Source organism: Protopterus annectens, chromosome 2.part0 (genome assembly GCF_019279795.1).
Source record: "Protopterus annectens isolate FY-2018-M chromosome 2.part0, PAN1.0, whole genome shotgun sequence".
NCBI lineage: Eukaryota > Metazoa > Chordata > Ceratodontiformes > Protopteridae > Protopterus > Protopterus annectens.
The window spans coordinates 1,524,188,759-1,524,203,757 of NC_056728.1; the positions used below are offsets into that span (position 1 = coordinate 1,524,188,759).

General features: G+C 37.5%; 1 protein-coding gene across 1 annotated transcript in view; it reads right to left on the minus strand.

Annotated features, from left to right (window-relative positions):
- LOC122792852 (kelch-like protein 10) overlaps window positions 1-14,999 on the minus strand; it is a 217,671-nt gene that overhangs the window by 112,510 nt on the left and 90,162 nt on the right. Inside the window, exon 3 of the mRNA XM_044060412.1 lies at window positions 13,987-14,604. Coding sequence (XP_043916347.1) covers window positions 13,987-14,604 — 618 coding nt within the window. The remainder of the gene's footprint in view (window positions 1-13,986; window positions 14,605-14,999) is intronic.

The window sequence follows — 14,999 nt, forward strand, 5'->3', positions numbered from 1 at the left end:
TACATGAATTCTGCAATAGATTTTGACTCTGCAATCTCTTTAGTATTTCTTTTTGAATTATGTGGATAAAATACTTCACTGTTTCATCTCTAAGGTATTCATCTCACATTTACAAATTACAGCCTCCTCATCTCATATATTTCCCATTTGATAAATGTCACTTACCTGGATTCTGCTTAATTCCCTATTTTACAATGAGGCAGGGACTTGTGTTTCTGTTGTATACCACTTCTAATTTTACCATCAGGACTGTACCTATCTAACCTTTCTATTGTATTTTTTCTGTACTGATTGGAGTTGCACAGACATTTAGTTTGGACTGGCAGAACATTGTGCAAACCATTGCTGTTATGTTTCCTAAGGTCATGACATAAACCTAGAAGAAACTATCAAAACTGATGGAGATGTTCATATGTTCATAGGTAGGTACTAGGCTATCTGCCCAAAGGCATTTATAAGCCTAGCCAGAATGTGTTGGCTTTCACCGCCCCCTTAAATTAGTTTCCTGTGCCTCTGTCCAGCAGAACCACTGAAGTGATCCCTGAGGTAAACTTTTTGTTTCCCATCCACTCGTCAAGGTTTTTCTTGAAGAGTGTTTGTGAGGAGTTTTACCTAATGTAGATTGGAATCTTGTTCCAAAGCATGAGAAGTCTCTGGAACAGGAATCTAGCACTCCAGCATGTCCAATTTATTGTTATGGTGAGGTTTAGATCGATAGAGCGTTTGGCTCGAGGGGATAAGGTTTTCTTTAGGTGGACCATGTCCATCAATTCTGGGTTGGTCATGGCCTTGTATGTCAGGCAGAGATCACCTCTGAGTTGGAGGTATGCAACTGAGTACAGCTGGAGTTTCTTCAGTCAAGCTGCATAGGGCATCTGTTTGAGGCCAGTGATCCTCTTGGTGAGGTACTTCTGTGGTCTTTCCAGCTGTTGCAGGTGTCTTGTAAGCTACATCCCAAATGGGGCATTGTATTCTATGATGGGTCTGATGAGTGACGAGTAGAGGGGCACAATGACCTCTTTTGATCTGGATGTGAACCCTTTTGTGATTAGGTGGGCCACATAGAAGGACTTTCTAACCACTTTGGCAATGTGATTATCAAAGGAGAGATTACTATCTACTTGGTTCCCCAGATCCCTTATTACGTCTTCCGTATTTAGGGGACTACCACCTATGTGGTAGTTTGTGGTTACTTTGTTTTTTCCAAAGAGGATGACTATGCACTTTTTGGCATTTAGCTTGAGGCCATGATTTTGACACCAGATAGCCATCTCAGTGAGACCCTTTTGGAGGATGTCTGTGTCATCTGGATAGTCAATTATAGCCCCTAGTTTGCAGTCGTCTGCAAACTTGGTCAGCCATAGTCCTCCTGTGAATGCCTGTACCTCTGAGAAGTATATGTTGAACAGGAGGGGTCCTAGGACTGAGCCCTGTGGAATGCCACTTGTAACCAGTTTAGAGTCAGACCTAGCTCCCACAACTCTCACCATGTGGGTTCTGTCTGTGAGTCAGTTGGCAACCCATCTTGTGACATAGGGGTTTATGTTCAGGATGGTGAGCTTGTTTATAATACCAGAATGGGGAATTGTGTCGAAGGCCTTTGCAAGGTCTAGGTAGGCTGTGTGCACCACCTTTCCCCTCGCCTATAGCCTTGGTAACTGTCTCAAAGAAGTCCACCTGGTTTAGGAGGCATGATCTGCCCTTAACAAAGCTTAACTGGGTAGGGTCCAGTGTTTGGAGGTTCCCAATGTCTCTGTTAATGAGTGCCATGATGATGCGCTCCATAGCCTTGCAGACCAAGCTAGTCAGGCTTATAGGGTGATAGTTCCTGGGGTCTATTGTGGCTCCACCTTTGTGGAGCGGAATAACTGTTGCTTTGCGCCACTCTACAGGTATGTAGCCTGTGGAGAGGCTGAGTTTGAACAGTGTTGAGGGAAAAGTAAAAAAAAAAAGTCAGTTCCTGTTTTGGAAAGAGCCCAAAACAGGGTATTGATAATGTATGCTGAAAAACTGTCACTTTATTTTTTATTTATTTATATTTATTTATTTATTGACATTTGATTCTTTATAACAATAGGCAGCACTTTAGTTCCTTCTTTAACCTAGTATGACATGCATTTTCCCCTGCAGTCTGTGGCATAGAACTATAGCCCTTCGAAAGTCTTTTTTTTATTTTATACAGTTGTTTTTTTTTTTTATCATCTTATATGTGCATACATTAAAATAATCATACTCCCATGTTAATATTTTCAGCTCTCTTCTCGAACTTCGCTTTGTTATCTTTCTGAATATAAATAAATGCATAAACATTGTCTGCATTTAATTACATTCCCACAGTAATAATACAAACACCCTAGAGGACATCCTCCACTGGTTATCCAGTACCTACCCCTAAGAAACTATGGTGCTTGGAGATTTTAACATTGGTTGGAGCACCTGTTCCTAGGAATCTCCTATTACCCATATCAACCTACATGATTTTATGCAGCTAATATCCTCTCCCACCAGGATAGGCAAACCCAATAACAAAGACAGTATCCTAGATTGGATAGTTATCCACAGCCACCCCAATATGTACAAGTCAGGGACCCTTCCATATGACCAAAGTGACCACTTACTTACATACATTATCAAGCACAAGGTGGACAACCCCCACCAGACCACCTTTAAAAACATAAAAAATAATAAGAACTTCAATTCCACCAATTTTCAAAAGGAACTTAAAGCTTGCAATTAGTCAGTCCTAAAGCACCTTTCACTGTGCAATGCAGTAGCGCACTTTAATACTTTAATACTTTAATACTTTAATTCCATATTTCTTACTATTCTTGATTCTCATGCTCCTGCTCACTCCATTCGAACCAGAACAAAAACTGCTCCGTGGCTGTCAAAAGAGACCAAATGTAAAATCATAGCTAGAAATAAAGCATGGGACAAATGGCATACCACAAAAGGCCCACTAGATCAACTCTGATACCGACAGCTAAGAAATCACACAAAATAAATCTAGTATACTGCACAAAAAAAAATCTTCTACTACCATCTTCAACAAAAACATCACAACAAACCTCAAAAGTTTGGGGCAGGAATAAACAAACTTCTTCACCCAGGCAGTCCTCCACTCCTACCCTGTCAGCTTCCAACCATAAATCCCCAGAGGATATTGCAAATGTCTTCAACAGTTTCTTCACAGAGACTATCCAATCTCTAGCCAACCAACTGACACCAAGCTGTTCCAACCCAAATGTTGCCACAGCCAATACCCCAATCTCCTTTAGCTTTCAGCCTGTTTCTACATCACTTATCAGATCTCTAATTAAGAAATTAAAACCAACTACTCTAGCAGCTGATCTCCCACCAGAGTATCTGCAAAAAGAAGCAGATGCCATAGCATAGCCATCTCCATCATAATCAACAGAACCTTATTTGAAGCCACCATCCCCTCCATTTGGAAAATATCTCATGTAATACCACTCCAGAAAGGAGGCAACTCCTTCGAACTGTCAAACTTTAGACCCATAGCTATTCAGTCACCATTGTCTAAAATGATGGATAAGTGTGTCCATAAACAACTTACTTTATTTATTTTTATTTTACATTTGTTGACTGGGCTAGTCTAACTGGATATATGTCCATTTTCAGTAGACGGCCAAGGAGAAAAGCTCCACATAAGCAAAATAGTAGCAACTACAGGTACAGATAAGTAAAAATGTAACAAATTTAGGTACAGTACTATTTTAAGGTGAATAATACAAATGTTTTATAGACAAAAATTACTATTAAAGTAGCAGATAATAAGAAAAGAGATTGAACAATAAACAAATGTAAAGTGGCGCACCAATAAGAAAGAGAAATGAAAAGCACACTAACAAATATAGCAGCTCTAGGTACAGTGTTTAGCAGTGAGTCATTCCATTTATCTTATAGTAGCATAGCAACTTTAAGGCAGCATGTAATAAGAAATATGAAGAATGTCTATATAGATAGTTATATGTGATAGCAAGTTAATGCTGCAAGCAGCAAACTATGCTAGTACATAGAAGAGGATCATATGTAAGAGAGAGTTGTAAAGACTAAAATTAGTATAGGTAGGTCTATTCTCTAAGGCATAGAGAGAGTTGGAATTAAATTGCAAAAAGTTATGTAGGTAGAGTTCAGAGAAAGTGGTGGAAAGATTAGTCTGGGTTACTACGTGGGCTTAACCAGTGGTTACTAAGGTATTCTCTGAGTTGTTTTTTGAACAGTTTCGCTGAGGAGATAGATGAGAGTTCCTTGGAAAGCAGGTTCCAGGATTTGCCAATAGTGTTTGCAAACAGAGAATCACCAGCCTTATTTTTGGATTTGACTGTAAATACTAGTACTTTATTGGCTAAGCGAAGGGTAGTCGAATTACTGTAGGGAATTAGAAGGCTAGTAAGTATAGGAGTATTTTTACGAAGATAGAGGATCTTATGGGCAATAATAAGTTTTTGAAACTGAAGTTGATTATGAAGTTCTAGCCATCCTAGTTGCTTAAGGTTTTGACAGTGGTGCGCTCTATATGAGGAACCAGTAGCAAATCTGGCAATATTGTTGTAGGAGGTAGCTAGTTTGTTAAGGTTGTTTTTTGATAGGTTGGTATAGATGGGAGAGGCGTAGAGGAGGGTGGAAGTTAGATGGGTGTGGGCAATAGTTGTTCTAGCTGTTGGAGTTAGGAAGTGTTTAATTCTATGGAGGGAGCCTAATTTTCTGTTTACTGTTTTTATTGTTGTGTTAATATGTGTGTCAAAGCTAAGATTATGGTCTATTGTTACCCCTAAGAGTTTGGTAATTGGGTCGGGAGACATAACAATGTCATCATTGGATATAACTGTGAAGTTAATTGGGGGGACCTTTGAGTGGGAGTGAAGAGTAGTAGTTTTGTCTTTTTAGGATTCCGGAGGAGGCTATGCTGTAAGAACCAGTTTTCTACTGTGTTAAGCACTGTTTGGGTAATGGCCTGAAGATGAGGTGCAGAGGCAGCCAAGCATATTAGTGTGGAGTCATCAGCATATTGGATACATGTAGCTTGAGGAATGATTAGATTAAGATCATTGAGGAAAATTGAGAAAAGGAGAGGGCCCAGAATAGAACCTTGGAAGACTCCCAGGGTAATAGGAAGGTGAGAGAATAGATTATTTTCCCAAAGCACAGCCTGTTGCCTATTTTCAAGGTAGGATTTAAACCATTGTAAAGCCCGTGTATCTAGTGAGAGAGACTTAAGTATGTTCAAAAGAACTTGATGGTTGATCATATCAAAGGCATTTGATAGGTCAATAAAAAGTGCTGAGGATAGAGTATTGTTGTTTTGGTTATTGTTAATACAGTCGAAAAAGGATAAGAGGGCTGTGGTGGTACTATGGTGAGGCCTAACGCCATGCTGACAATTAGCTAGTAAGTTATTTTGCAGTAGGTGGTCTAGTAGTTGGCGTTGGATACATGTTTCCATAATTTTGGCTAAAGGAGAGAGTAGAGCTATTGGGCGGTAGTTAGAGAGTTCATTTGAGTTGCCCCTTTTGTGCAGTGGGATAATGTGGGAGACTTTCCAGATAGATGTGATTGTTCATTCAGTAATGGTTCTATTTATAAGGATGGATATAGGAAGGACAACTACTGCTGCAGCTTTCTGTAGATATTCTGCTGGTAAAAGGTCAGCTGAGGGAGTGCAAGGTTTTAGTTTATGAAGAGGAGTGCAGATGAGGGATGTAGGGACTGGTTGTAAATGAAATGAGGGGGTTAAAGTAGTCAAGGATGATAACAAACTTCAACTAACAGGAGGTAGTGAATTGGCAAGAGTTTGGACTGCATCAGTAAAGAAGGTATTAAAGGCATTTGAAATATGCTTAGGTATTTCATAGGTGGATCCTGTTGAGGTGGGAGTTTTGGACTGACCTGGGTGGAGGAGTCTGTTTATGCCTGCCCAGAAATGTTGAGGTTTGTATTGGTGGGTTTGCTGGTTGTTGTGGTAAAAGTTTCTTTTATCTAGAAGTATGAATTTTTTGGTAGCATTTCTGAGCTATCTAAATGTTAGATGACCAGCTGGGTTTTTAGTTGCTTGCCATTTGGTCCAGATTTTATCTCTTAGTATAATTTTGCGTCTTGTCTCTTTTGTTAGCCATGGAGCAGTTATAGTCCTATTTCTCATTGAGCGGGATGGGGCATGATAATCTAGGATCTCTAAGAATTTGGCATTAAAGTAGGATACTGCCTCGTCTAATTGGAGGTGTCTTAGGGGTAACCAGCTACATGCTTTCAGTTCAGTTTGGAAGTTAATAGGGTTAAAGTTTTTGATGGTTCGAATGGTTTTATATAAGGTTGGTTTATGAGCATTGATCTTTTGCCTGGTTATGTAGGTCAGTGAGTGGTCACTGACATCATCAGGAAGGATTACTGCTTCATAGGAGAGGGGGTGACTATTTATCAGTATCCAGTCAAGAGTAATTTCTTTGTTGTTAGGCTTATGGATCCTGGTGGGGGAGGTTATAGTTTGGGAAAAAACATAGAGGCTTATGTGGCTAGTCTGGTTGGCTGAGATGCAGGTATTCCAGTCAATATTAAAGTCACCCAGGACAATGTTTTCTTGTGGGTAGTTAGTTGAAAGCCAGGAAAGGATATTTTCAAGGGTGTTTATATTGTTACCTGGAAGGAGGTAGGCACATATTATATAGAAGGATTTATAGGTGTTGATTTGGAGTTTAGAAATAAGGATTTCAGCGCTACTAATAGAAGGTGGTTGTACATTTGTTGGTGTTACTTACAACTCTGCCTTATATAATATTGCTACACCTCCACCCTTTTTGGTTGTTTGATCTAATCTCAGGCTATTGTATCCTGGTGGGGTGATTTCATTGTCCGGTGTTGCAGGTTTTAACCAGGTTTCTGTTAGGCAAAGGATGTCAAAGGAGTGAACATCTAAGAGGGCATGGAGGTGGGTGACTTTATTTTTCAGGCTCTGTATGTTGAGGTGAGCTATAAGCAGAGAGTTTGATGCTTTATTGATGGTTGGAGGAATACAGGGATTTGGTTTAGGTGGGTTAGAGGTGGTTGTGGTGTTGGGGCCTGAGTTGGGATGGATGTCACCATCTAAAAGTTTAGCATTTTTAATCCTATGTATGATATTTAAGAATTTATAGGTTGAGTATTTTGTTTTCTTGGGTTGGATTATAGTTAATGTGAACTACACAATGAAACTTTGGCATTAAATAGGAGGGTGTAGAGGTAATATTAATGTAGTTTAGGTAAGGCGGTAGGTCTGTCAGGTTGATTGTTTAAGGGACTGGTTGAAGTTAGTTAAGGTTAGATGTTCATATTTAGTAAGGACATAGGTTATAGATAGTAAAGGTAGGAGGTCAATTAAGAGGAATAGTATTTGGTATTTGGATTTGGGTGTAATGGGCATAGTGAATGGTTAGGTAAATAAGTAATTGGGGAAGGTATATTAAAGAGGATGATAGTGAGGAGGTTCTGCAAGGTATTGTAGTAAGTTGGGATATTGAGTATGTAAATTAATTAAGTACTTAGTGATGTAATGAGTATCTATAAGTGGTGAGCTAGGGTGGTTAGCACTTAATGAGTAGGAGGATGGGATTGGTTGTATAGGAATGGGGGTGTGGCCACTGAAGGTTTATGGTTAGGACCCCTGAGTGTGGGTGGGATTTGGGGGTAGGGTAGGGGAGTGGAGTGAGCCTGCAGGGCGAACGGAGTAGGCAGACCCAAAGAAAGAAGGCAGCAGGGCAGTGAGAAAAACAATCAGTATAATGAAGGTAAGTACACAGGAAGATAAGCAGGGTGGTTAGAGGGATGCTTAGGGGGTGTTATAAGGGAAAGGATTTGAGTGATTTCAGAGGTAGGCAGAATTGTTAACAAGCAGTTAAAGAATAAGAGTAGGAATAGATATTATATAAAAGTGAGTGTGAATGAGAGAGGGAAAGGAGATTAATGGTGGTTGAAGACTGCCATCTAGTGGTCAAATAAGGCTCAGGAATAGGGAATAGGCAGCAGAGATAAGGCAGGTATGGAGGGGGGTTCACAGTAAGAAGGGTATGGCTGCTGGCTATTCTGGTCAGGATCCTGTACTAGCTCCTAGTAATAAAGTACAGCAATGTCACAAATAAATTAAAGGTGTAACATCATATACCATACTTTCTTTAATTCATTTGAGATCACTTTTGAGAGAAGCTATGACCTTTCCTGTTGGGAAATGTGGCAAAACAAAGTGATATTGGTGTCTTTTGACTGGTCTTGGAATGTCCAGGAAGGCAGGGCTGGTAAGCAAAACAAAATAGGTAGAGAAGGCTGGAGTGCTGGAGAAAATACAAAGAGAGATTTGTGAGTATAAAAAAGGAACAATAATAAGAGGTATGATGGTTAAGCAGCAGGTGTGGGTAACATACAAATTAATAGGTTAAGCAGCAGAAAAAACATAACAAAAGTTAGCTCAAATGCTTCAAATACAAGGCCCTTCAGAATTAGACATAACAAGCAATGTATCAGTGTCAGTTTCCAATTACACTATTTTGCTGTGAAGCTTAAGCTGTATATCATTACTCAAAGATAGATACTACCCAATGTGCAACTTATGCATTATCTTATCCAGAATAAGCTGATGGCTAACTCTCAGCACAGTTTTAAGCCATACCACAGTACCACCTCAGACCTCCTATCCTTCTCTAACACCATAAACCATAACTAAAATAATAGCAAGCTTTCCTTGGCCTTCTTTTTAGATCTTTCCAAGGCCTTCGATATGGTCAACCACCAAATACTCATGCACACCCTTAAAGCATTCTCACTAAATAGCTGTGCACTTCAATGGTTCCAGTCTTAGCTGTGTAATAGACTACAAGCCGTCCTATGGCAGGGAAAACTATTAATCCATCTACCCATCACCCCAGATGTCCCTCAGGGCTCCATACTAAGACTCCTTATTTTCTCTTTCTTTATTAATGACCTTCCCACTGTCATCCCAAATGCTACATGTATCCAATATGCGGATGACTCCACCTTGATTTGTTCAGCCACCTCTCTAACAGATCTAATTGCATTAACTCAGAATACTTTCAATATAGTTGAAAACTGGCTCTCTAACCATCAGCTGATATTAAACCCTAACAAAACAAAGTTGCTTCTTTTCTCCCCACTTGTAGGTCTTTCTCACTACTCTTTACCATAAAATCTAATAATGGTACCATTATCTCCCCAGATGCACAAACCAAACTCTTAGGCATCACAATAGACAACATCCTCAAATTTGATATCCATGTGAATCAAACTATCAAAACCATTAACAAAAAACATTGCTCCCTCTATAAGAACAAACCTTTCCTTACTCCATTTGCTAGGACTGCTATTGCTCATTCCCATGTACTCTCCAGTCTTCTCTATGCCTCCCCTCTACTCAATAATTTGAACAAATCAACTCTTAGCAAACTCTTCAGCTGTTATAACCATATTGCTAGATTTGTAACAGGCACAGCCTATAGGACCTACCACTGTCACAACCTAAATTTTCTGGGGTGGCTCGAATGGCCTAGCCTACTTTAGTACATAAAGTTCTCATAAAGTTCTCAACCACCCTGATAATACGCCTGCACTTAAAATATCATCAACCCTTGCAGCAGCCTGAGGTCACTTTGCTCTTCTAATAAACTACTGGTTCAAACATCCAAAATCAGCAAATCTGCTGGGGACTCTCTGTTTGCTAACTGTTTTGGCAAAACTTGGAACTCTCTTCCTGCTGATCTTACTCTTGAACCCTCTCTTACTCAGTTCAAAAAAAGCCTCAGGCTATACTTTAAAACTCACTGTCTATGTCCTTGTTCAAAACCAGACTAGATTCTCCTCTATAGTCTGCAATCATGTTACATTGTCTAGTCAGTTTGTCAGCACTGTTTTAAAATTGTATGATTATATTACCTGCTTGTTCAACTGGAGCCTGTACACTGTGTGTAACTTGTAATCATTTTGTGATTTCTACTGTATGTTCTACATTGAAGCTTTTCTCCCTGGGCCTCAAGTGAAAATGGAGATGTATCCAGTCAGACGATACCATTCAGCAAATGTAAAATAAAATAAATTATATATGTATATATATATATATATATATATATATATATATATATATATATATATAGATAGATAGCTATATATATATATATATATATATATATATATATATATATATATATACAATGTGTAAAATAGTTACACAGCCAAACCATTCAGTAAAACTGCAAGAAAAACCTAGCCAAGCTAAAGGTTTCACTGTGTGATACCTTAAACCTTCTGTAATGGAGGCTCATGGGATATATGCAAATTACCCTTTAAGGACATCAAGTGTTTCAGTTAAATGGCTTAGAAATTACAGAAGAAATTTCATGGACATTCAAAAGCTATTTGACTGAAATGCTTGATGTCCTTAAGGGTCATTTACATATATCCCGGGTCTATATCACAAGATCAAACTTCCAAAATGTCGAACACCATATGTTCAAACTTGGAAGATCGAATTCGGATAACATCGAAACTTCAAAACAGTGAATTTTTTCCCAGGGAAAAAATTCGCTGTTCCGAAACACACACACATAACACAATCACACCAAACACCTTCATAACCTACACTGAACCTAACATACACCAACATCTATGCACCATCCTTAACCCAGCCCTAACCCTAAAATCCGTCACTATCAAACACTTACCTGACCTGTGAACTAACCCTAAAGTCCATCACTACCGCACACTTACCTGACCCGCGCTCTAACCCTAATGTCTGTCACTATCGCACACTTACCTGACCCACACCCTAACCCTAAAGTCCGTCACTATTACACACTTACCTGACCCGCACCCTAACCCTAAAGTCCATCACTACCTGTTTGTACACTTACCTTGACCCGGTCCGAAAATGCTGAAGCCACAGAAACGGCCAACCAAATTCTTTCCCTGGGAAAGAATTCAGGTATCCACGGCTTAGTTCGTCCTTCCAGTATTTGGCATTCTCAACATTCGATTTCGTGATAGGAACCCTATATCCCATGGTCTTCCATTACAGGAGGTTTAAGGTATCACAGAGTGAAAACACTAGCTTGTCTGGGTTTCTCTCACAGTTTTTACTGAATGGTTTGTGTGAGTGACCTTTTTACCCTTTGATTTGGATGTTAGTTGGGATATTTTGAAATTTTGCAGGCATCTAAATGTTTATGGGCATTAGCTGGTTTTAAAGACCTTATGTTTCTGAAGTATAGCCAAACTATTCACGTATGCTGTTATTCTGTTAAGGTCAATAAAAATGCTAAAATGTTTACGTCCACAGCTAATGGGGTATTGCTTTATTGGACTGAAGGCACCCATAAAGACTTAAAAAATAAAAAATAAAAAGTCATGGATTCAGAAGCCATTTAGCTGAAACACTTGATGCACTTAAGGATTCATTTCCATATATATAGGCCTCCATTACAGGGGGTTTAAGGTATCACACAGAGAAAACTCTCTGGGTTTTTCTTCCAGTATATATTATATATATATATATATATATATATATATATATATATATATATATATATATATATATATATATATATGTGTATTACTTTTCCTCAGGATTATATATTGTGATTGATATTTTAGTATTCTGAAATTGTTAATTCAGTGGGGGGGTGCATTAATATTTGCCATAAGTTTGACCAGTGATACCACAAAAAAAACCTGAAAATAGCATACTGTAGATTATTTTATATATCCCCCAATGTTCATTTGATTCTAGAAGCATTTATTTAGAATTATGACTTTATGCCTAGCATATAACAAAATGAAAAGTTTATTTTAACTTTTAAAGTAATTTTCTTTCTGGTATAACACAAAAAAGAAAAAAAATATGCAAGAAATAACAACCGAAAAACAATGGCCAGTGATAAAAAGAAAAAGATATAACGAAAAGAGCTATGAACTGGCATATATTTTATGCTGGGACCCCTTTTAAGTGACAAAACAGGTTGTAGGGGTAAAATATCCTTTAAGATTTTATCTTTCAACAAATAATTCCAATAGTATTTAACAATATCGAAAAGCTCATCAGTTAAAATGTTATAAGTAGTAACAAAATACACCTTGTAATCTATTTCATGGGCATTATTAACATTTTGCCTCACCATTCTATCACTATTCTCATATTTCTTTTCATTACTCAAATATTGATTTACCCCAAACAATTGATTCAAAGCCCTTTCTAAAATAAGTAGTTCATAGCCCCTTTGTAGAAAATAATAACAGGTTTTAATTAATTCCTCAGTCAATATATCTTCTTTATTACAAAGCCTAGCTATTCTTAGAAATTTACCATATGGTAAAGCATTCAGTAAGTGGGAAGGATGGCAACTTTTACCATCTAAAATATGATTAATATCTGGAAATTTTCTATGGACTCCAGTCAAAATGCCATCTCCAATTGCACCTTTCAATTCCATGTCCAAAAAACTACATTAGAGCCAGTCATAACACAATCAAAACTTATACCAAATTCATTCTTCTGTAAATCATCAATAAAATCACTCACAAGCATATGTCCATCTTCACACAAAAAAATCAAATAATCAATAAATCTGAAATATTTAATAACAAATCTCTAATAAAAATCTAATTTATATAAATGTCTAACCTCAAATAACCCCATAAAGAGACCGACATACATGGGAGGAAAAGATGCTCCCATCGCTGTCCCTTTAAGTTGATGAAATAAATCTCCATTAAACTCAAAAATGAGGGGATTCTAGTTGTTTAAAAAGTACTGTTTTAGAAAAAGTACTAAGTTCTGATAGTTTTGAATTAAAAAATAAATTGCATTACAAGGAAACTATTTATATTTTAAAATTTGGTACTCTGTCTCCTTTAGGTTTGAATCTTGAATGTAATTGGAAGCCGTTGCTTTAAATTATGTGCAACTGTTAAAATCCAAAAGTGCAAAAAATAAAAAGATGCCAGGTAAATCCAAAAGTAGCCCAGAAGAAGGTAGTAAATGAACTAATAGCAAGAACAGTATTCTTAACACAAATTTATTGTTTTTTTAAAAACAACATACGTTTTCGCTACTGTTCGACAGTAGCTTCTTCAGAGAAACAGAACCAACAAAAGCACCAAACATTTAAACTTGCAGGTGACGTGAATACCGCGTGAATATCACCTGCAAGTTTAAATGTTTGGCACTTTTGTTGGTTCTGTTTCTCTGAAGAAGCTACTGTCGAACAGTAGTGAAAACGTATGTTGTTTTTTAAAAAAACAATAAATTTGCATTAAGAATACTGTTCTTGCTATTAGTTCATTTACTACCTACTTCTGGGCTACTTTTGGATTTACTTAGCTTTAAATTATGTGCACCTTTACAGTGTTTTTATTGGTTGTAGATTTAATGTGTTAATAGGTAACTTTATTGGGGGCTTTATACAATGTGTTTTTATATGTTGAATTTTATATCTCGAAGGCTTGTTAACCGAGCCACTAAGATCATTAAATATTTTTCTTTTTGTCAGTGGCCATTGTTTTTTGGTTGTTATTTCTTAATTTTCTTTCTGGATTTACCCATTTAAAATATTTGCTATTCAGTCTATGGATTCATAGGTTCATAGGTTCATAGGTTGGTACTAGGCTATTGGCCCTAGGGCCTATGCAAGCCTAGCCATTCATGTGTGCTTTAGTTGACTTTCTGGGATTCTGTATTGTTTCTTGTTCTGACATCCCCTTCTTGCAAACTACTCTATTTTATTGATAAATTACCTATGATCAGTCTTTCTTTCTTAGACAATAAATTGAATAAATGCACTTATAAACAATGTTTTTGCAATTGTAATTCAGTTAGAGTTTTCTGTGGAGCAAATATTTTAATACTGATAGATGTTCTGAATATATTTGTAAGGCTGCTAGAGTACTTATTCTGTTTCTAAAAATGCAAAGAATATTGAATGAACAAGGATTTACCTTTCCATGCAGAGTTGTGGCCTTTGCATCACTTCTCACTTCATGCATAGGTGAAATAATAGTCCACTGGTTTGTTTCAGGCTGATAGCGCTCTGCTGTATTTAGGCGTATATGGCCATCAAAGCCACCAATTGCATAAATGAAGCCATTCAGTGCAATCACACTAACATAGCAGCGACTGGAATGCATGGGAGCAACTTCCTGCCATTTCTTTTTGACAGGGTCAAAACTTGTAGCATTGCTAAAGTAATTTGCACCATTAAATCCACCAATAATATATATGCGGTCCTTCAGGTATGCCATACCATGGTAAGCCCGAGGGTTTTCTTCTGTCCTTGTGATACCCACCCACATGTCAGCACGAGCATCATATGCTTCAAAAACATTTGTTGCATTAGGTCCACTCCATCCTCCAAAAGCAAAGACAACTTCGTATGGCAGTCGAGGCCTATTTAGTTGATTCCTGAATTCTGCATAGGAAGGATTACTGCTATTGATGTCATGCATGACTTTAATGGCACTTACAATTATAGGCTTGCATTCGTCATTGTCTTTCATATATTCATTATTTTTGACATTGTTCATAAAATATTCAGCATTCATTTGTGCCAGTCTCACCTAAAATATTAATAAAAAAAGAAAAATAGCTCTTTATCAAAACCTTCACATTTAAATGTGCAGTTTCTTTAATAGATAATAATGTGAACAAATTTTACTTGTATTTTAAGTGAGCCTTCTTCAAAATCCATCACAACAATATGTAAATAGGACATATTTGCCTTAATCAAAGAATGTTATTACTTATTTATCATTCCTGTGAACAACCACAATTGCCTAAACTCATATAATAAAATATTATTTTGGTGACATTTTCCCCATGTGTCAGAAAACGGGATTGCTCTTATTAAGTGCAGCTGCCAAAGAAAGACATACCCTGGGATTCATTAAAATCTGTGCAGGAATAGTGCTATTCCTGCATAGAGCGGATCATGCCAGTGCATCCCAGCAGTGAA